This window comes from Bombyx mandarina, chromosome 03 (genome assembly GCF_030267445.1).
Source record: "Bombyx mandarina strain Sakado chromosome 03, ASM3026744v2".
Taxonomy (NCBI): Eukaryota; Metazoa; Arthropoda; class Insecta; order Lepidoptera; family Bombycidae; genus Bombyx; species Bombyx mandarina.
In genome coordinates, this window is record NC_143210.1 from 523,930 (window position 1) to 546,898 (window position 22,969).

Below are 22,969 nucleotides of genomic sequence, written 5' to 3' on the forward strand. Positions count from 1 at the left end.
TGTCCGAGTGTAGAGCATCGTGAACTGTGGTGTCGAGAGTGGTGCGGATCTGGTCAGTCCAACGTGTCGGGCCTCTACCTCGTGGTCTTCTTCGGTCCACCTTGCCAATCACCATTAACTTCTCCAAGTTGCCGTCATCTTTAACCTGATTGTAAAAGACATTGTGCGAATGGTCTCCAATTATTAGACACTTATTTGTAAATAAGTACAAGTTACATTATCTAAAAGGTTCGAAGCTTTACAAATTATAATAATAGTGTTTTCTATCCGGTCGTCGCAAACCGTAGACATAAATAAAACTTCTTTTACGGTTTACTTTCGCGAGTTTTATTATTAAAGAGTTACCACCGTCCATCTTACTCGTGCGCGACCACGATAACTGTAAAGTATCGGAAACGTCAGTGATCATATAATGATAAGAACAACTAGAGACTTAATCGTAAAATCAGTTTTAATTATAGAAAATAGACTTGTGATAGTATACGGCGAAGGGAACATCTTCCACCGAGCGGGTGATATTGCTCGGTAGACCGACCGTCCACATGTTGTTGTTCGGAACTTGTATATATGCTAGCTTAACTTGAAAATGTCGTAAGCGAGATTCAGGCATCTGTCAAATATCTTGCGTTCTGTGATGGCTACCCGTCACAGTTTGTTTGGCTGTTTATCAGACAATACGAGCATGCGTCTTCTGTCTCCTGGCAATAAAGTGGGAGGCTCAGTTTGGACAGGTGAATAATGTGGATAAAGTGTGTGTTGGCAGCCCTACGGCCGCGCACAGTGGTCGCGAGGACACGACCGCGTGCTGTTACGCAATACGGCGCATGTAAATACGCATACGAGATAAGCGGACGTATTCAGGTTGCATACCCGCGTGATGTAAGCGTAGCGTACATATCGTACCTGTGAAATTATGGCTGCTAATCTACATTACATTTCTAGTTTCATGCAATTAAAACCGGAGTAGCAAAAGGCCTATACATTGCAAAACTATCGACCCCCCCCCCCGCGGTTTGAAGAGACATCGTCCTGATGTTTCCAGGTAATCGAATCCGGTAAATACCACACGGGACCCTTCCGCCCATCTATAGGAACTAGAGGTCCCGTACTAGTCGAAATTCGACTGTAATTAATTGGAATTGTAAGTTTGTAAACTATTATGATTTTATTTTTAACGCCAAGACTACAACACTATAGAAAAATATTAATAAAGACAAACAATATTTAAATCTATTCTCAATATGACCACAGACGTCAAGAACAAAAGTTTGACAATAAATAAATAGTACCTAAGCATGCGTGTGTGCGTCAAATACATGGTATGTAGTGTGTGTAATGTTTTCTTTATTGACTTAATGTATCTTCTATGCATTATTTTAATAAAATATTAGGATTGTGCACTTCTTTTCTATATTCTCTATAAGTGTAGAAAATTTCATACTCCTCCGTCCGCACAATTTTCGTAAAAAGGGATACAAAGTTTTTGCTTCACGTATTAATATATAGATGAGAAATAAAAAGCCGTTTCAAAATGAACTCACATGAGGCCTCATCCAGACAACGTTCGAGGAGAACTTCTTGTCGCCCAGAGAGGTGCTGGTCGCGGGGAACTCGGGGTCCTCCCACAGGCCCTCGCCAGGGACCCGCCCTGAACCCTCAGAGCCGCTCCAGTACCTGCTACGCGTTACATGATTATCATCATAAACATATATAATTTTTCCTAACTATTGTAAAATTCGGATAACATTAACCAGGTTTAAACACAGGTCTATTAAGAAATGATAAGTCTACTTGATGTAGGGCTGTTGGTGTCCATAAGCTACCACGAATTGAGCCATGAGGTCGAAATCTCAATTGCATTAAAAAACTGCAATGCTTAATTGCTTCGTGGTAGAAATAAGCAGGAATCTTGTAACAATCCGTACGGGCTTACAAAGCGCCATCACGAAGCCTCTAGTCGTCTACAACGATCCATCAGTGAGGCACTCGATGATAAGAACTTATTGAATGTACAGGTGCGGCCGATCAAAAGAAAAGTGCTGTGTCATACCGCACACAATCAATCTGTGTTTATTTTACAGAAGGATTACATTTTCATTCATATTTTTATATCTGACTAGCTGACCCGGTAGACTTCGCAGTGCCTCAATCGATAAATAAAAGTCCTAAGCTTTTGTATAAAATAAACTTACAACAAACAAAAGGAATCCGCCCGACGGGGGACACATCAAAGGAAAAACAAAATTGTTATTTTTATTTAATTCCGAGCATTTTCATATTTATCTACGTTTTAAACCTTCTCTGCACTTCCACAAATAATTCAAGACCAAAATTATCCAAATCGGTCCAGCCGTTCTCGTGTTTGAGCGAGACTAACGAACAGCAATTCATTTTTATATATAGAGATTCACCAAAAAAATTGTTTAATAGAGAGCGGTGATTTGATTACGAAGTGTTAGAATTCCAATGATTTTATCAAATTTGTTTCTCGCCAATTTTGTTGTCTCTCACCAATCTCTAAAATGTGAGCCACAATTCTGTTTATTTCTGAAACGAACTACGCACGTGATGGGAGTTGACAAACAGGGACACCTGCTAAACGAAATATTTCAGACCTGGATGTCTCAAAGTCGATAGCGTCCACGGCAATAAAACCGCAACCCTTCTGTTAAGTTTGCTGTTGTGGCCGACCACAGTGTGCTATGGGAAGGCAGTGTAATGCACCATAATTAAATAATTGACGACGTGTGGGAGCCATGACGCTGCGATGAGGATACATGTTATGACGGAATTAGAGTGTACCAGAAAACTGTACGCCATTAATGTGAGAAGATTGTGGTCTAGATCGCGGTTTGGAAGTACAATTACACGAAGCATAATATAAAGTTCGGTTTCGGATGGTATCGTCACAAGAACCGCGATTAGAAGTTGTATTACAGATACAGTTATGGTGGCTGCACATAGAAAACATTTCGAAACACCGAAAATCGTTGAAATACTACCAGTAGTTTTTAGTTAGTTTTTGTTTTGTTTTTACTGGTAGTAGGACCTCTTGTGAGTCCGCACGGGTAGGTACCACCACCCCGCCTATTTCTGCCGTGAAGCAGTAATGCGTTTCGGTTTGAAGGGTGGGGCAGCCGTTGTAACTATACTGAGACCTTAGAACTTATATCTCAAGGTAGGTGGTGAATTTACGTTGTAGATGTCTATGGGCTCCGGTAACCATTTAACACCAGGTGGGCTGTGAGCTCGTCCACTCATCTAAGCAATAAAAAAAAGAGTGTCGAGCATCAAAGAATATTGAGTACTGCTGAAGGAAAGGAGAGGATAGTAATGAAATCTTTACCTGGAGAGAGTCGAGTGGGGCTCCTCGCGGCGCCCGTTGACCGGTACGATGTTGTTGCTGATGCCATCTGTCAATAACGTCAAAGTTACAAAAAACAGCACACTCTCCTCCTCAATATATAATATAACGATAGCAGATAGTGGGTTAAACTAGCATGCTATTAATTAAGGTTGTCAGATATCATTCCACTAATGCCGTATTCTCCGTTTGTTCAGTAAGAGATACTGGTTGGTGACCCAGATCACTTCTGGTAAACTACTGATACGTTCCTCAAGAACATCTAAAGAATCTAAACTCTTTGTTTATCTTCACTTTCCCAAATTAGGGAGTGCGTTTTCTAAGCCCGGGTGGACCACCACCACACCAACCTGTGGTACCACAGTTCTCAATATTTCGTATGTGATGCTTTATGCTTCCCAATTGGAAGTACATATGTATTACCCTGTTGTTGACTTCCACTTCAAAATATTGAAGTGGTGGTCACATTTACATAATGGTATTGTTACACCGGTAAGAGTAATGCTATCTATCGCCGAATAACCGAACGAATATCGAAGGATCTAGTCATCTAAACGCCATCTATTGTCAGATAGCGGAAACACACAATACTCGACTTTTGTGGAATATTCTCGATAATTATAGGGATTTCGTCTCGACTATAAAAGCGTTGCAGAGATGGCACACAATCAGTAATGGAACTACTCGAAATGAAATAGTGAACGGATCACCTGAAGCGAAGTGGAAGAAGTGAATTGAGAATTTTAAAGTGTTCGCTGAGCGTTTTAAGTGTTCTAAGTGCAAATACAGTTTTAACTTGTACTTCGGTAGTTTTTTTTATTTATCCAAGTATTATAAGTTCATTAGTTAATTCTGCAGTACCGATACCTTGCCCGGATCACGTGCGAATGTGTAAAGACCGCAGATCAGACCACAAACTACTTTTGGCAAAACTAAATCGCGTGTTAATAAGTATGTAACCAGTGTCGATTACGTAAATAAGTTAGAATCACCGAGCACATTGACCTTGGAAACACGAGACAGTACTCGTCTCATTACGTCACTCACATCTGTATTTCATATTTATAAAATGAAACCTAGAGTCGAATGAATTGACTGAAACATTCAATGAAACTGTTAAAATATCTGGTTGTACAATATACCTGTGGCAAGTTTATTGTAGCGTTATCTAGAGAAAATGCACTTATCTTTATAATACTTTTAATGACTACTGTCCACTGACTAATACTGCCCACCTGATGATGAGTAGTCACTGAGGCTCATAGACATCAGCATTGCTATGGGCACAGTTAAACCGTTGTCGCTTACGACTACTCAAGTTAATGTTCACTAAGTAATGGGCATTTCTAAGAGCATTACACATGTTAACACTTCTCACAGAATCATAAGGTGTCATCTTCACAATATCTCTTCAGTAATTGTACTAATTTCTCATGTATATTAAATTATTACTAATCTTAGTTGTCTATATCCAGTCTCCCCTTTCGGCCAATGAGGTTTGTTAATGAATGAAACTTGGTATTATTGTACTTATGCTTAGCATTTCATTGGATATTTGTTTCCGAAATGAATCTACAGCTCCAAGAAGAGGGTAAATCAGCTGAGCGTCAAGACTGTATCCAAAGGCTTGGGGATTTCATGCGACTCGATTGTCCAGATATACTCAGTGCGGCTCACGGGACACAGCTCGATTGTTTTTAACGAATACATCACATCCACTGCTCACTGCGGTATTTCCTACCTATGCTGATAGCCTTGAGAGGCTATATCAGCTTCTCCTTGACGTGTAGGTGAGCTCACGAGGCTCAAAACCTGTCCCTGGTAACACTGGCCCTAGCAAGAGCAGTGCATGGCAGAATCTACCACCGGATCGGAAACGAGACCCACTGAGAAGATCCGGCGAGAAACTCAGTGGGCTGTGTCTGAGGGTTAATTTACTCGTCGAGCCCTTCGTCGCAAGCGACGGGTTCGACGACGGTGACCGGTGCTTGTGGTACCTAAAAGCACCGCTAATGGATCAGGAGGACCCGAAATGACGTGTTTAGGGCGACATCGACTGTTTACTATTTGGTCTACAGGATCGGGTATCACTGCGGGGCTCACTGCGCTATCTTTATGACTACTTTTGTATTTATTGGGTAATAGTGGTCCCTCTGTAGTCGAAAATCGACTATAATTGTAATGATAAGTTTGAACATTATTATGACTCTATTGTCAAAGACTACTTTTATGATCACAGATTTTGCCAAAGCTTCACTATAGAAAAATAATATTAAAGTCAAACAATATTAATCTATTCTCAATTTCACCACAGACTTTAAGCAACAAAAAATGTTTGACGATAAACAAAAGAATATGCGTGTGTGTGTGTGCGTGTGTGTGTGGTGTGCGTGTGCGTGAGTGCGTGTGTGTGTCAAATACATTATAGTGTTGATAATATATTTTTTATTGATTTAATGTATTTTTTATGCATAATTTAAACAAAATTTAGTATTCTGCACTCCTTTTCTATATATACTCTCTCTAAGTGTTAGAAATTTTATAATCCTCAGTCCGCACAATATTCGTAAAAGGGTTGTAAAGTTTTTGCTTCATGTATTACTACCTATACATATAGATTATAGTATTTTGTCCGTGACTGAATTTTGTCATAACTTTAGAAAATAAAGGTATAGTCGCATTTCAATTGATTTTTATTTTTATTTTTATCTTTATTGCTAACATATAAGATGAGCAGGAGATCTCAGAATCTACTCAAATTTAAGCAGTAACCGGAATCACAAACACACATCGTGAACATCGCCATTCTTTTGAGGTTTGAGGTCGAAATCCACTGAAATAACGGCTACAATCCTTCATACTGGAACACGTGGCATTTCGCTACAGAAACTTGTCTATGAATTCTACATAACCCTGAACATATATCTTTTCAGAGTCTTTCATAATATGGTAAGGCAAGATCAAAGGTTCACGTGGCTTCCAACAGGATAGCTCGATCTTATTTCATTACCCATGAAAATTACTTTATGTAAATTTCTTCAAGATAATACAAGTCTAATTCTTCCAAAAGATACATTAAAGTGGAACGCTGTGAAGAATATCTAATATTAGCAAACAGTCACGCGCTCACAGCGGAACTGATTAGTATGCATTCGTTTCCTTACCTCCAGACCCTGTGCGGACTGAGTCTCGTAAAAGCGTGTAGATCGAATTATCGCCTGTAGAGGAAAAGTAAATATAATTCTGTTTTTATTAACATATACCTGCTGTTAATGACTTTTTTGTGTTTTCTATACACGATCAGAGATCGGTCATCGATTACCACTCCAGTCAAACTCGTCGATGTGCAATCTAGCCAATAGACACAGCCCATTGGGTTCGCGTCGGATCTTCTCAGTTGGTGGCGATTGCGATCCGGTGGTAGATTATGCGAACTACAACTCTTGTCAAGGACAGTGTTAGCAAATTCTCTCGGGTTAAATCCGTCTTTTTGTACGAACGCAATAGTTTAAAACGAGCTCCATACTTACTCAATAGTTTACCCGAGGACATAAGACGTGAGCCTACACTTGCTAAATTTCAAAGTTTATCAAAAAATACTCGTTCAATACGTTGTAACCATTTACGTAAATTAATTGTATTAATATAACCTAATTTAATAATTTATAAGCTATGTTTATATAAAGCGTGTTACCTGCAGTCAAACTGAGTAATGAATTTGGCGGGGCATGCTTTAAATGAAAGTGTAACTTTTTATGAATAAATATATTACATACATACATACATACATAGTAAAACAGAAAAACGCATAGAACCATCGTCAGAAACGTTACAAGGAAATGTATACATGCAGCATGCAGCTTTTCTTGAAAACGTCGTAAGGGAGATTCAAGCATCTGACAAATATCTTGCATTCTGTGGTGGTTACCGCCACACATAATAATCTCAAAATTTTATTGAAGTTATACTTCTTTAGGCGCGTTATGAAAAATTGATGAGAGTGAAATTTTAAGATGGGCGCGCACCGTGACACAAAATTAACAGAATGAAGTTGCCCACTAAATCGCTCATTACAATACGACCGACGTAACTTGGCGAGTGTGAATATAGCCGCAGGTGAACTTTCGCGCATGTACACTCGTAAAAAAAGTGTTATTAGCATTCATTTTTTAGTAATATAAATGACAAAATTATTATTTAATATAATTCATACTAAATATTATTAAATATTTATTATTAATTATTTAATATTAAAAAAAAAAAAAAAAATTTAATAAAGTATAACTTCTTACGCACGTACATAAGTACACGCACCCTTTTTTTTAATGAAAATACACTTCAGTGCGTGTTATCAATTTTGTTAATCGATCAAACTAAGCCGACCAAGGTTTCGCTCACATGTACCGTGTCTGTTACAATCAAATGCTCACATCGTCGCATCGCATCGCATCGCACCGCTCGTATGAAACCTGATCCCATTTCCAGTAAAATGCACATATTAATAATTTCCAAGTGCTTAACATCGCGTAATTACTGATTAAATGGCAAGTTCAATGATTTCATAATGGTGTGCTCTTACGGCTGACTGACCATCTGTCCGTCACCGGTAGCTTACTGTTCGTGGCTCAATTCTGACAACAAAATAAAATGAAAACGTCAAGAAGTCGTCGTGGCCGAAAAGACTAAAAGATAAGACGCCCGGTGCCGTATGTAGCGATGCACCGGTGTTCGAAACCCTCCAGGCGGGTTCCAATTTTTCTAATGAAATAAATTTTTTTTTATTGCCCTTGTATGCAAACGAGCATACGGCCCACCTGATGGTGAGTGGTTACCGTCGCCCATGGACTCCAGCAATGCCAGGGGCAGAGCCAAGCCGCTGCCTACCATATTTATATCGGAATTATTTTCTGTCTTTTCGTTTGTTTGCGCATAGCGGAAATACGGCAGCATATAGGCTGTGTTTCATTAAAAAATCGGATAAAACATAAACTGTGATAGTTCTATTTCTAATACACTCCGATAATAAGACATTCGACATCAGTCTTACTGTGACAGCTCCACAAATATACATCTGCCAAGAAGTTACACGTCAGATGCTAGTCTTTTTTAAATCAACATTTTGTCATTCACTAGAGTCGTATCTATTAACCCTTTACAGTACCCCGTGTCGTGGTCAGATATTTCAGTCATACATAAGTATTTTGGAACCTAATTTATTTTATCGAAAACCAAGGTTTGTGTTTGTTAGTACTAATTTGCCCAATGGTATGTTTTAAAGTGCGCTTGCGACAGCACGACCACATTCAAATTAAATATGCTCTCTCCAGCAAAAAGTATTTAGAAATAGTACCTACATCTATTTTGAGCGGTATCAAGGTGCTAATTAGTAAGCGATGCAGACGGCGATGCCTCAAAATATATGCTGATTTGAACAGCGTTAGGTCAAGTGCGGTAGGAGCACAGGGTCGTACTTCAGACATATTTGGGGGCGAGGTTGCGATACACTTCATTTGAAACTCCACTCACATTTGCTGTAGAGCAGTAATTAGATGTATCTTGGAGTTCCAGAAGCTATTGATATAAAGATAAAGATAAAGAAGCCTTTATTAACAACCTTAATTCATATTTAGGTACATTTATCTTTTCATTTGACATCGGCTAAGATTGTTTTGCTTTCGCATATATATATAGCTATTGATATAATTAGAGGTAATTCTACGATCAATTGGACATGAAGAGTATAGAGAGGCTTTATGTGGCGTAAACGAATGAACTATGACTATCGCTTTCATTTGAGTTTTTATTTAAATGTCTAAAAGTCTAAAAGAAGAGTAGCATTTTCAAATGTAGACGGAAGATGGCAGTGTTACTGGAGCCCATGGTCAATCAAATCAAATCAAAAAAGTTTTGTTCAACATAAATGAAAGTACATACTTGTTGAACGTCAAAAGAACTACTGCCAATTCACAAGAATTAGCCTCCGTCCTGAGAAGAATTGGCAAGAAACTCAGCGGGCATGTATTTTTTTTTTTTTTTGTAATATTAGATTTTTTTATTTATTTTAAATATAGGTTTTTTTAAATATTCATTTTTACAATAAGTAATTATAACATAACAATTATTACAATATTGAAATGCCCGGAGCGAGCAACTCATTCCCACTTTGTGCAATCTTCTAGATAATCATTGACTTTATAATAAGCTTTATTGCACAGATGTTCTTTAATAGTTTTCTTAAACCTATGTATATGTAGGTTCTGAACATCTTGTGGGATTTTGTTGTACAGGCGCACAGACAAACACCCGAATGAATTTCGTATCTTATGTAACCTACTCATCGGCACAACAAGCTTGTGTTTGTTCCTAGTATTTCTATTATGTATGTCCAACTTTTAAGGAAACTCCTCAATATTTTTACGAGCATACATCAAATTTTCAAAGATATACTGGGATGGCATAGTGAGAACTTTAATTTCTTTAAATTTTTCCCTCAGGGATTCCTTTGAGTGCATGTTATAAATAGCACGTATAGCTCTTTTCTGCAGAATAAATATCATTTCTACATCGGCCGCATTGCCCCATAGCAAAATGCCTTAGGACATGACACTGTGGAAGTAACTAAAGTAAACTAAACGAGCCGTGTCCGCATTTGTTAACATTCTAACTTTTTTTACTGCGTATGCTGCAGAGCTAAGCTTACTCGCCAATTTATGAATATGAGGTCCCCACTGCAGTTTGGAGTCCACTGTTATACCAAGAAATACGGTTGACTCAACAAGCTCCAATGATTCCTCAGAAACAATTACATTACTATCTACTTGTCTCACATTTAAAGATGATTTAATATATTTTAAAGTAAATTTAATACATTTCGTTTTCTTACTATTCAATAATAGGTTATTGATACGGAACCAATGAACCACACACGAAATCGCATCATTCACTTCGTCATAGACTTGTAATTGTCGTTTAATTTTAAATAATAAAGATGTATCATCTGCGAATAATACGACCTCGTGTCGGGACTCAATATAACTAGGCAAATCGTTTATATATATTAGAAATAAAAAAGGACCCAAAATGGAACCCTGAGGTACACCCATTTTCAACGTGGTGCCTGAAGATCTATTTCCTTTCACATCTACTGTTTGTATCCTTCCTGATAAATAGGAAGTAATAAGTTCCAATGCACCATCCCTAATACCATAGTGATGTAGTTTCCTCACCAATGTTTCATGTTCAACACAGTCAAATGCTTTGGATAAGTCACAGAAAATTCCAAGACAATCATGCGATTCCTCCCAAGATTGAAAGATATTTTTGATTAGATAAGCACCTGCATCAGTTGTAGAGCGACCCCTTGTAAACCCGAATTGTTTATTGTTTCTTCAGCACATAAGACTGGTGGTAGAATCAGAATTGTATATCAGCACATAAGACTGGTGGTAGAACCTCTTGTGAGTCCGCGCGGGTAGGTACCGCCACCCTGCCTATTTCTGCCGTGAAGCAGTAATGCGTTTCGGTTTGAAGGGTAGGGCAGCCGTTGTTCCGCGCGCCCCTTTTGCGCGGGGACCTCGTAGGAGGTTCGGTCCTCTACCCGAAAAAAAAAAAAAAGGCATCTGTTGTAACTATACTTGAGACCTTAGAACTTATATCTCAGGATGGGTGGCGCATTTACGGTGTAGATGTCTATGGGCTCCAGTAGCCACTGGAAAAAAGACACGACACAAAAAAGATACGAGGTTAAAGTATCTGTTATGTTGTCCAATCGGAATACATGACTATTTCACAGCAGAAATAAGCAGAATGGCGGTATTTATCTGTTTGTGATCATAATACATCGTAAAAAAGTAGTCACAGATAATATGTTACACATTATTGTTATCTCGACAACAACAACTATATAATAAGTGCATAAATTTGTGCACTTGATGGATATACAAATACATATATGGTTTTTGTTGTATTTATAATAGACAAAAAAAAACGAGTGTCTATTTTCTGTACAAAAACTTCTTGAAAACCGTACAAACCAATCAATGAAAAAGTTAGAATTTCACAATAATACTTATCAGATAATTCTACGAAGATTGCACTCAGTGGAATTCTTTAGTTTCAAAGTATGCTTGTAAAAACACGTCCTCTTAAAGTAATCAGTTTATCTAAGCAATTATTAAGAATTAGACAATGTGTGATAATCTACGTGTGTTGCAGAATATCACATGACAACTGGGTAGATATAAATTTTATATTTTTACTAGCTGACCCGGCAGACTGCGTAGTGCCCCAATCGATAAATAAAAGACCTGAATTTTTGTATAAAATAAACTTAAAACAAACAAAAGGAACCCGTCCGAAGGGGGACACATTAAAGGGAAAACAAAATTGTTATTTTTATTTCATTCCGATCATTTTAATGTTTATCTACCTTTTAAACCTTCTCTGGACTTCCACAAATAATTAAAGACCATAATTAGCCAAAACGGTCCAGCCGTTCTCGAGTTTTAGCGAGACTAACGAACGGCAATTAATTTTTATCTATATAAATTTTAATATAGTTAATTGTGGCACTAATACTTCTGTTTCGATTCGCTCCTGTACTCAGATCACATACTAGTGACAGTTTAAAGAGAACGGTACCGGCGACGCGGCGGCATGCGCTAGATATAAAACACACAGAATGATGTTATAAATACTAGTTTATTTGTGTCCGTTTTGTTTGTAAATATTGCTCGCTGTTAAGGAGTTTACTATCTATTTTATTAAGTCTCTGTTGACCGCTGGAGTATATATAGATAGGAGAGATAGGAGAATATATCGATATTTTTACGTTTTTTTTTTGTTTTTCCTGCCTAAACTGGTAGCCTTGAGTTGCTATTTTAGCGTAAACTTAACTAGTAGGTGAGCTCACGGGGCTCAACCCTGACCACGTTGGTAACACGAACCCTAGCAAGAACCTTACTTCGCAGAATCTACCACCGGATCGGAAACGTGACCCACTGAGAAGATCGACGAAAAACTCAGTAGGCTGTGTCTGGGGGTTAACTTACTAATTTATTTGTTGAGCCCTTCGTCGCAAGCGACGGGTTCGACGACAACGATGACCGGACAGCACGTGCATAACAACAACTGCTTTAAGTCCTGAGGTCGTGGTCTCTCTTGCACTAACGACTGACCTCTCCTTCGACGTAGGAAGGATGCTCTTACTATCTTACTCTTACGCTGTTACGATTTGAGCGGTGAATAATTTAGGAGGAAAAATGTAAGGGTAGATGTTTTTAGGTTATCGATAAATTGGTTTAAATGAGGTTTAATAATATTCTAGTCTTAACAGTCTTTCAGAAAGCCGCGGTTTTTTTTATTGCCCTTGTAGGCAGACGAGCATACGGCCCACCTGATGGTGAGTGGTTACCGTGGCCCATGGACTTCAGCAATGCAATCACCATATTAGCGGATTGTGTTAAAGTATTTCTCAATTTTTTTATTATATTTTTTTGTTTCTTTTGTTTTTAATTTATGTGTGAAATAACAAGAGTTTTTATTTATTTAAATAATAACAATGTGAACTATATTAAACCGTGTAAGAGTGGTAAAGCGTGTAGCAACGGTAGCGTGGCCTACATGTAGGACGGTTACCACTACGGGTTACCATTCACTTCATATCCTCGTTCACTTACGGATCTTGTGCTGTGCCTTTAGCTAAACGGTAATCATGGATTAATTACAAGTTATATTAACTTCTGATTTAAAATAATTAAGCCTATTTTGATTCGCATGGACTAAGAGAGAAGATGGTTTGTGATTGTGGCAAAGCAGAGAAATCCAAATCACTGTCTTATTATTTAAGATTAGCGACCCGCCCTCGCTTCGGTTCGGAAACACTAAATTTTAATATTGATAGCTGAGTCCCGCGGTACGACAATAACCGCGGGAAACGCCGCGGGCGAAGCTAGTCTAAAAAAGTAGCCTAAGTTACTTCGATCAATAATACTACCTAAGTTATTAGGTTATAAATACTTTAATCCATACATATTTATTGTACATTTATTATTAAAGCTATTATATATCCATCAATTATTCTAATTATACTCGCTTCTCTAGTTTATTGGGGTTACAAGACAAGTCTTTTAGAAAAATTGAAGACCATGCCTTCCTCTTCCTTACGTCGATCTCCTCATTACTGAGGGTCGTGACTCTCTGGCTGCATCAATAAGAAGACCGTGCACAACCGCGGTCTAATGGCTGGGAGGGAATAGAGTATTGTGGTTACAAAAAGACGGATACTTTATATTTTAATGGAGTCAAAGTTCCAATTTTTCTCAATGCTTTAAATGGGCAGTTGAACTGTCGACCGGCGAGAGAGTCCGCCCACCTGTTGTTAAGCAGGTGCCGGAGCCCACGGTTAAGGTAACACTAGTGTCGCCACGCAACCTGGCGCCTCAATTGTGTATTTTCATGACTATTATTAACATGCAAACAAGAACGAGATTGTTTCATAGAAGAAGTGATAAGATGCTGCCAAACACACGGGTGTCCTCACTGACCATGTACAGCCGTGAAACTAAAAATCATTTTAGTTTCTTCACGAGATGAGAAAAGGAGATATATATATATTAAGCAAAAACTTTGTACGCCTTTTTACGGAAATTGCGCGGACGGAGGAGTATGAAATTTCCCACACTTATAGAGAATTAAGAAGGAGCGCAATATGTTCTTTTTTTTTATTATAATTATGCATAAAAAATATGTGCATTAAATCAATAAAAAAACATTACACACACTAACATGTATTTGACACACACACGCATGCATATTATTTGTTTATTGTCAAACTTTTCTTATTGCTTATAGTCTGTGGTCAAATTGAGAATAGATGAATATTGTTTGTCTTTATTAATATTTGGGTAAAGTGTAGTCTTGGCCAAAATCTTAGATTAAGAAGTAGTCTTCGACAATAGAACCATAATAGTGTACTAACTTAAAATTTCAAATAATTATACTCGAATTTTGACTACCGGTAGACCACTTATAGTTTATTTAAATGGTTCGCAAATCTTTTTTTTTTCTAAAGGAGACGAACTCTAATTCAGTCCGTTAACGGTTCCGCGCATCAAGCTACTTACGTTCCACAAACTGTAACAAATATACATTTTAGTGCTATTTATTTAAACTCCGATTTACTGAACTATGATAATTCGCTACTTTCTTCACCTGTCGCTCGTTAACAATTTACGTCTTTTACTAGTTTTTAAGTCTAGACCAGGATCAAAACCTGTTTGTCTGCCGCTGCAATGCAACTCAATCTAATACAGTTTGCGGTACACTTGTGTTACAATACTATGATTAATTACATAAACCGTTAACTCTGTAAGATCTTATAGATCGTACTAAATTAATATGTGGCTTTGTTTATTTGGCCGTGACGTACGTAATATCGAGGGGTGAAAACATTTCGCTTAATAATTATACTGAGAACTTGAACTCATATCTCAAGGTGGGTGGCGGCATTTACGTCTGTGGGCTCCAGTAACCACTTAACACCAGGTGGGATGTAAGCTCGTCCACGTATCTAAGCAATAAATAATAATAATAATACGCGACATTTATCTTTGTAATTAAAGGTTCGTTTTATTCGATGTTTTTAATCGAACTTCAGTTAACCCAACTCAAACAGCTGAAGTATTTTATTTATTTTTATTACGACATTATTTTAAAATTTTAAACTTTAAATGGTTTTCCTGTAATGTAGCAAAAATGTCGCTTAAACCACAATGGCCTTTCACTCCTCCATATGCGGGCATGGGTATAATTTTTTTTTATATTACCCATATTTTTTATTTTTTTATATTTTTTATAGAGCCATACGTAATCATTCTAGCTATGAGTGACAGTACAGAATGTAAACAACTTTGAAAATACTCATGTTAGGAGTTATGTTCTTATTTTGTATAAGTACTTTATGTTGCGATACTTAATAGAATTTATTCATCCTATGTCGTCCGCCGGTTGCGGTCCGGTCCGGTCCGGTAATCTTTGCACGTATACAACATCTTTTACTCTCATTTTCGGAGGCCGGTCGTAAGGTCGTGAATCCGATGTGATTCTTATCGAGACACGGTCGAGTTTCTGTATACTTTCACTGTCTATTGTGGATTCAGAATGTGGAGTATTCAACGTAATTAGAGGTTTAGATTGAGGCGTAATTAGAATGTTTTGAAACAATATTTTTTTTCGTATGTGACTTTCTTGTGGGATCCGTATGGCTGGGAAATAATAAGAGTGTTTTCTTATTTATTTAGCATATAATAACCGTAGAGCATTCGCAACAGAAGGTCATTGAAAGAGCGTTCAAAATATTAAATTATTTTTTTATGTAGGTACATGTTTCTCAAAAAACTCTCTCTCAAAAAACGACCAACCCAAGAGCTTTTTTTTTAAAGAAACATCCACCTCATATTTTAGATAGGCGGTAGCATTAACGTCATGGTACTGGCGGATTCCATAACCACTTAGTATCATTGCCCATTTGCTTATGGACTGCAACAAAGAAATTGCTTAATACTCAAATTGTTCATTCAACATGTTTTTGTTCTGTATTTGTCCTCTCCACGTATTTATTGTTAGTTAAAAATAAATAGTTTAAAAAAAACTAACAAAATACGCTTTTATAAAAAATCCAACCTATATCCCAAATAAATTTCAATTAAAAATAGTGTAAGAAAAAAATGATTTTATTGTAAAAAAAGCGTAGGGTGCTTTTTAGGATATTATCAAAATAACCCTTCTACTCATATATATTCATAAAATATTTATAACTACTGATACCATGCACCAAACGCTTTTTTACAATAAAATATGTTTTTCTTACACTATTTTTAATTCAAATGTATTTTCTATTTTTTAGTTGTATTTAAATTTTTTCAATTTTTTTTTAAATATTTAATTGTCATCGCTCCTTAATAAGTATACCAAATTTCGAGTTAATCCGACGTTTTGAAGGGGTTCAAAATCATGTTCAAAGATTCCATTACATACTAACATACGTACGTCTGAAGTTAATAAAAGCGTATTAAAAATGTATGTAAGACTTACTGGCATGGCCGTTGGTCTTCGGCAGGGCGGTCTGTCCGTTGTGATGAAGATGTGTGAGCGCGTGTGGCTGAGCGCCCCTCGTGCGCATGAACTTCCTCATACCCATACACGCGGATACTTGGGACACTTCATCTCACGACACCTGTTACACAATCTTATGTCAGATACATCTGAATATTATTGTAGACTAGTTGACCCGGCAGACTTCGTAGTGCCTCAATCGAGAAATAAAAGACCTAAACTTTTGTATAAAATAAACTTAAAACAAACAAAATGAATCCGTCGAATGGGGGACACATCACAGGAAAAACAAAATTGTTATTTTTATTTAATTCCAAGCATTTTCATATTTATCTACCTTTTAAACCTTTTATGGACTTCCACAAATAATTCAAGACCAAAATTATCCAAATCGGTCCAACTGTTCTCGAGTTTTAGCGAGACTAACGAACAGCAATTCATTTTTATATATAACTAGTCAGGTCATAAGTATTGTCACACAGTAAAAACTTTTCTTTTAGAATGCTGGCCACAAAAAAGTTTATTGAATTCGAATTTGGAATTGCTCATGAAAATAAATATGTATACTTTTAGAATTTTACTCATTTTTAAATATGGAGTGGACGCTTAAAGAAGACCGTGTTGCAGTTATTGCGTTGCATCGTTGCGGTTACGCGCCAATTCAAATTTTTAACATACTGAAAATTTTGAATATAACCAAAAGATTCGTTTATCGTACCATCAAACGATACAATGAAGACTCTAGTGTAGATGACAGGTCAAGAAGTGATCGCCCTCGGTCTGTTAGGACTCCAGCAGTGATAAAAGCTGTGAAGGCGCGAATTCAAAGAAATCCCAAACGTAAGCAGAAACTATTGGCCCTTCAGATGGGGTTAAGCAGAACCACGGTGAAAAGAGTGTTAAATGAAGACTTAGGGCTTCGGGCATATCGATGAAAAACAGGACATCGTTTGAATGCTCGTCTAATGGACCTGAGACTGAAGAGATGCTGCGCTTTGTTTAAGCGGTACGCGGGAAAAAAATATCGGGAAATTCTTTTTTCGGATGAAAAAATTTTTACCGTAGAAGAGAGCTACAACAAACAAAATGATAAGGTGTACGCACACAGTAGTGAAGAAGCGAGCAACCGTATTCCGCGTGTCCAACGAGGTCATTTTCCATCCTCGCTCATGGTATGGTTGGGAGTTTCTTATTGGGGCTTAACAGAGGTACATTTTTGTGAGAAAGGTGTAAAAACGAATGCAGTTGTGTATCAAAATACAGTCCTGACGAACCTTGTGGAACCTGTTTCTCATACCATGTTCAATAACAGGCACTGGGTATTCCAACAAGATTCGGTGCCAGCTCATAGAGCGAAGAGCACACAAGACTGGCTGGCGATGCGTGAAATCGACTTCATCCGGCACGAAGACTGGCCCTCCTCCAATCCAGATTTGAATCCGTTAGATTACAAGATATGGCAACACTTGGAGGAAAAGGCGTGCTCAAAGCCTCATCCCAATTTGGAGTCACTCAAGACATCCTTGATTAAGGCAGCCGCCGATATTGACATGGACCTCGTTCGTGCTGCGATAGACGACTGGCCGCGCAGATTGAAGACCTGTATTCAAAATCACGGAGGTCATTTTGAATAAACTTTAGTGTCATAAGAATCTATGTTTTGTTAAGTTCATTTTGGTATATGAATGGTTACATAATGAATAAACTTGTTTCAATTATTTTATATTAAACATGTGACAGAATTTATGACCTGACTAGGTATAGAAGGTTGTAACAGAAATATGGCTGTACGCTCAAGTGCTCAATCAAAAAGATTTGGTGTAATTAACACAAGATATTATTTTCAAATATGAATATTTGCTTGTGGTTCGTATCATGCACAAAATACTGAGACGATTTCCATCCTGATTATGATTTGACTTGAAACTGAATGATCGATGTGATCCCCGACTGTGTCCCAGGCATACCCCCAGGGTTCATGGCTCCCAGGGTACAAGCCGGCGAGCGGCTGAGACCCATCACTGGTGGTCCATAGGTGAGCCAAATGCTTTTCTACCTGATATGAAATATAAGAACTACAATCCGATAATAGTAAGGTATTTGTCACGTGGTGTCGGTCTGGAATAACACCACCAAATTTTTATGTTTTTTGCTTAGATGGGTAGACGAACTCTCGGCCTACCTGGTGTTAAGTGGCGGCGTTAACGTCGCCACCCACTTTAAGAAATGAGCCCTAAGTCTCAGTTTTTTATAGTTACAGCGGCTGCCCCAAATCTAAACGCATTATTGCTTCACGGCAGAAATAGGCAGGACGATGGTACCTACCCGTCGGGGTAAACTGGTGGTACAGCCTTATTGTAAGTCGTCGGTATCATGATCTCATGGGTTAGCACTATGATTGGGCCTGAGACTTGATGTTTCGAGGTGGTCATTCACACTGTGATGATGTCTATGGGCCTCGTTAACCGCTTAACACCTCATAGGCCGTGAACCTGTTCACGTACTTACACAATAAAAAATAATAAACGCTGTGTTATGGTTTCTTGGTAGAGTTTTTGTGATATAAAGATGTTGTTAAGTACACCTCAGTAAATACACGTGCGTTACTTGATCTTGAATACTGATCTGTCATTTTGTACGATGCTGCACTATAATTGCATTTTCTGCAGTTTGATACATATCTAACATGTAACAGATAGCCGGACCTGGCGGTTTGTTTACTTATGAGAATGACATGACCATTTGTAGAAGTTTATTAACCTGTAGCTTCCAAACGATGTTTTAAACGCAATTACTAAGCCAGCAGGTTTGGTTATACCTAATGTCATCGGTTATGAAGTCGTCGTGGCCTAAAGGATAAGACGTCCGGTGCATTCGTGTTGAGGGATGCACCGGTGTTCGAATCCCGCAGGCGGGTACCAATTTTTTTAATGAAATACGTACTCAACAAATGTTCACAATTGACTTCCACGGTGAAGGAATAACATTGTGTAATAACAATCAAACCCGCAAAATTATAATTTGCGTAATTACTGGTGGTAGGACGTCTTGTGAGTCCGCGCAGGCAGGTACCACCACCCTGACTATTTTTGCCGTGAAGCAGTAATGCGTTTCGGTTTGAAGTTTAGAGCAGCCATTGTAGCTATACGAGTACTTGAACCTTAGAACTCATATCTCAAGGTGGGTGGCGCATTTACGTTGTTGATGTCTATGGGCTCCAGTAACCACTTAACACCAGGTGGGCTGTGAGTTCGTCCACCCATGTAAGCAATAAAAAAAATCATAATTTATCATTAATAATATTTCCCACGCTTAAAATATAGGTCTCGTGGTCATGGACGGCAGGATAGGCCAATACCATTGCTGGGGACATATGATGACAAAGTTGTAACATTATGGGGGAAACACCTCAGTCACATTCTCTGTCTTCTAAGACTACTAGGTGTCGAGAAAGATCCTCTATTATGTCCTTTCCTATTAACACATTTATGTATAATGATATTCTTCCATTCAAGCCCGTGACTTGGAGTAGTGGCTAGTAGCAAATGAGTTATGAACACACTTCATAATGTAATTTTAACGGTACAAAACACCGTACGCAAAAAATGCAAGTAACGAAGAATGTATAGAATATACAACAAACAGTTTGTGCTGTACAAATGCAAACTGAGCAAAATATTATAAATGAGAACAGCAAAATTATTACAGTACATTTGAAGGTTAATACGGTATTTTGCTTTATTAAAAAAAAACAAAAGAAAGGTTTTTTTACGTAGGTATTTAATGTGTTTTGTTTTAAACCTGCTTTTAACCAATCTATTTGGAAACAAGCGTGCGTAATGCATGTGTTTCGAATTCTGTTTTTGCAATTGAAATTTCGGGCTAATATCTCGTGCTCGAAGTGTATTGATATTTATCACTCTGGCTCAGCACTTCACAACCTATAATTATTAAATTTATGTTTTATATATATGTATTTGTAATCGTTTGTAGTTATTTATAAGAGGACTCTGCCGAATCAACTAAAAATTTTAAGAATTAACTAGAATTTATTAGAATTAAATTTAACAGTCTGGTTTGCTGACGGATGACTAACGAATCCGTTAAGTTCGCCTTGGTATAAGCTGTTTAGAATCTTGCCATTTCATTTTCTTTGTACAGTAAAGCGTAAAAAATATATAAAATAAACAAATGAAAGTATTGTGATATGCAGTTGTTGCAATGTAAGCGATAAAAGTTAGTACGTGATTACGTAGCTAGGCACTTAAGTAATATTGAACATACTTCGAAATATTAATGCCATAAGATTAATTCTTTTTATTTTTAGACAAAAAGTGGGTAGTTAATTCTTTAAAATTACTATAAGTACTATATGATTACTAAATTATTATAGATTTAAATGATTATTTCTTTGATTTATTACGGCCTACGGTTGTATTTGAACTACAAATAAAAATATATCAACTTACAATGAAACTTTAAGAATTTCACTGCACTATGCACTTCACAACACGTAAACACATGTGGATCGTGAAATTAACGAGTTTAACACACACACCTAGTCCGAACGACGAGCGCGCGCCAACTGAACTAATTCTAAACTGTACACTACGGCGCTATGATTGGCCGGCTCCGAGGTTGTAGCGGAAAGCGCAAACTGATCAGATGGAAAACTGATCACAGCGGTACGAATTTCAGCCGACCTGCTGAGGTGAATCGGATTCAAGTCTAATTTGAACGTGGCCTTTGAGAGCTGGTCTGCTGCAAGTTACTGCTGGTAGGACCTCTTGTGAGTCCGCATAGCTAGGTATCACCACCCTGCACATTTCTGCCGTGAAGCAGTAATGCGTTTCGGTTTGAAGGGTGGACCAGCCGTTGTAACTAAACTGAGACCTTAGAACTAATATCTGAAGGTGGGTGGCGCATTTACGTTGTAGATGTCTATGGGCTCCAGTAACCACTAAACACCAGGTGGGCTATGAGCTCGTCCACCCATCTAAACAATAAAAGAAAAAATTACAATACAATGACTGCAGAACAGATAATGTTCCGCACTAGCGTCTATCATTGTGCACTGTACATTGCCAATACACTTGGTACTATCCTGTTACGGTAAAACCAGAACACTACTGCGCACGGGGGTCCAATCCATCGCAGTCTCCTCATCAAAAATAAAACCTTGAAATAATGGTGACTTTTCTTTGGAGTTGTCTAAGGTGATCGGCGGGAAAACGTAATATGACCAACGTCGAGGCTACCATTGACCCATTTTTTGCAGTATGTTGGCTCAAACATTGCAAGAGTAATAAATACCACATAAGTAAATAATAAACATAGTAATAGGTTGGAGCAATACAACATCAAAACTACCTTGTAATAAAAATCACATTTATTTGTTCATTTGGCTACATTTTATTTACTAGTAATATATTAATAAATATTAAATTCAATAATAGCTACTACAAATCCAATATCACTAAGTATCTTTAAAATTCAATGAGTAATTCAGAGGCAATTTTCACTGTATTGGCCGATATCAAAGTTGTAGTATTAAAATTTATTTTACCAGAAAATACGCGATTATATTTTTTGTACTATTTTAAAAATTGCCTCCTGAATAATTAGTCGTGAAGAACAACTTATGAACAATTCAACTGCTTAGATACTATAATTAGAATCTCAAAATTTCTTTACAATTGTTTACTGGTGCTTTACTGCGTCATAGTTGTAATGCAGAAGTCAACTATTTTTTAGAAAGAATTTTATATTTCGCGTGTTACTTTTCCTACTGGTTGTTTTAATAAATTCAATAGATTTAATAGATTCAGTAACATATCAATGATTTATTTATAACATTAGTGCATATTTACTTTTTCTTTTTGCATTTTGTAACTATACTAGAATAATGAAAGAAATCTTAATCTTTTCACGAGCTTCGTTACCAAAAATAATTGCGGGAATTAAAATGAATGGAACAGGCATAGCAAATTAATAAAAAAAATTAGTAAAATATAGTTGCCTAATATTGAAAAATGTTTGGAGTTAACTAATTGGTAAGAGTTTAAGTGGGAGGTAATTAGAAGATAAGGTAGGGGTACTACTATCCCGGGACCTGGGCGGGCCCCCCGGTGCGCACTCTGCGTGGCCGGGGGCTCCGTCTGTGGGGGAGTTTTGCTGGACTTCCACCGGGCGCGTCGGTAGGTGGCGGATAACGGGCCTCTGGGAGCAGTCACACTCCCAGGGGTATCTCTCGTCATGTCACGGCAGGGGAGATTGAGCGACGCGGACCAAAACCAGCAGGGGGGATTCCGGGCTCTCCACGCCCTTCACTGGCTGAAGGGTGTTTCTTCTGGGGACGCCTGGGCCTCCTCTTCTTCCCCTTTATGTTGTTTTGTCTATTTTGTTTGCCTTCTTTTGTTTTATTTGTTTTATTGGTTTTGCTTTCTCTTTTGTTTTTTTAATCTTTTTTGTTTTGGGGCCACGTCCGAACTG

The 22,969-nt window shown here is 37.7% G+C and overlaps 1 protein-coding gene across 3 annotated transcripts in view; it reads right to left on the reverse strand.

Moving 5' to 3' along the window:
• Positions 1–21,096, reverse strand: part of LOC114251866 (calpain-11) — a 66,808-nt gene extending 45,712 nt beyond the window's left edge. Inside the window, exons 1-4 of one of the 3 annotated variants that reach the window (XM_028186272.2) lie at positions 20,947–21,096; positions 16,457–16,598; positions 3,347–3,413; positions 1,542–1,674 (exon numbers count right to left, since the gene is read on the reverse strand). In XM_028186272.2, coding sequence (XP_028042073.2) covers positions 1,542–1,674; positions 3,347–3,413; positions 16,457–16,562 — 306 coding nt within the window. In that variant the 5' untranslated portion in view covers positions 16,563–16,598; positions 20,947–21,096. Of the gene's footprint in view, positions 1–1,541; positions 1,678–3,346; positions 3,414–16,456; positions 16,599–20,946 lie in introns of those variants that run through there. The other 2 variants (XM_028186271.2, XM_089739000.1) reach the window with 2 other exon arrangements.
• Between the last annotated feature and the right edge of the window lie 1,873 nt (positions 21,097–22,969).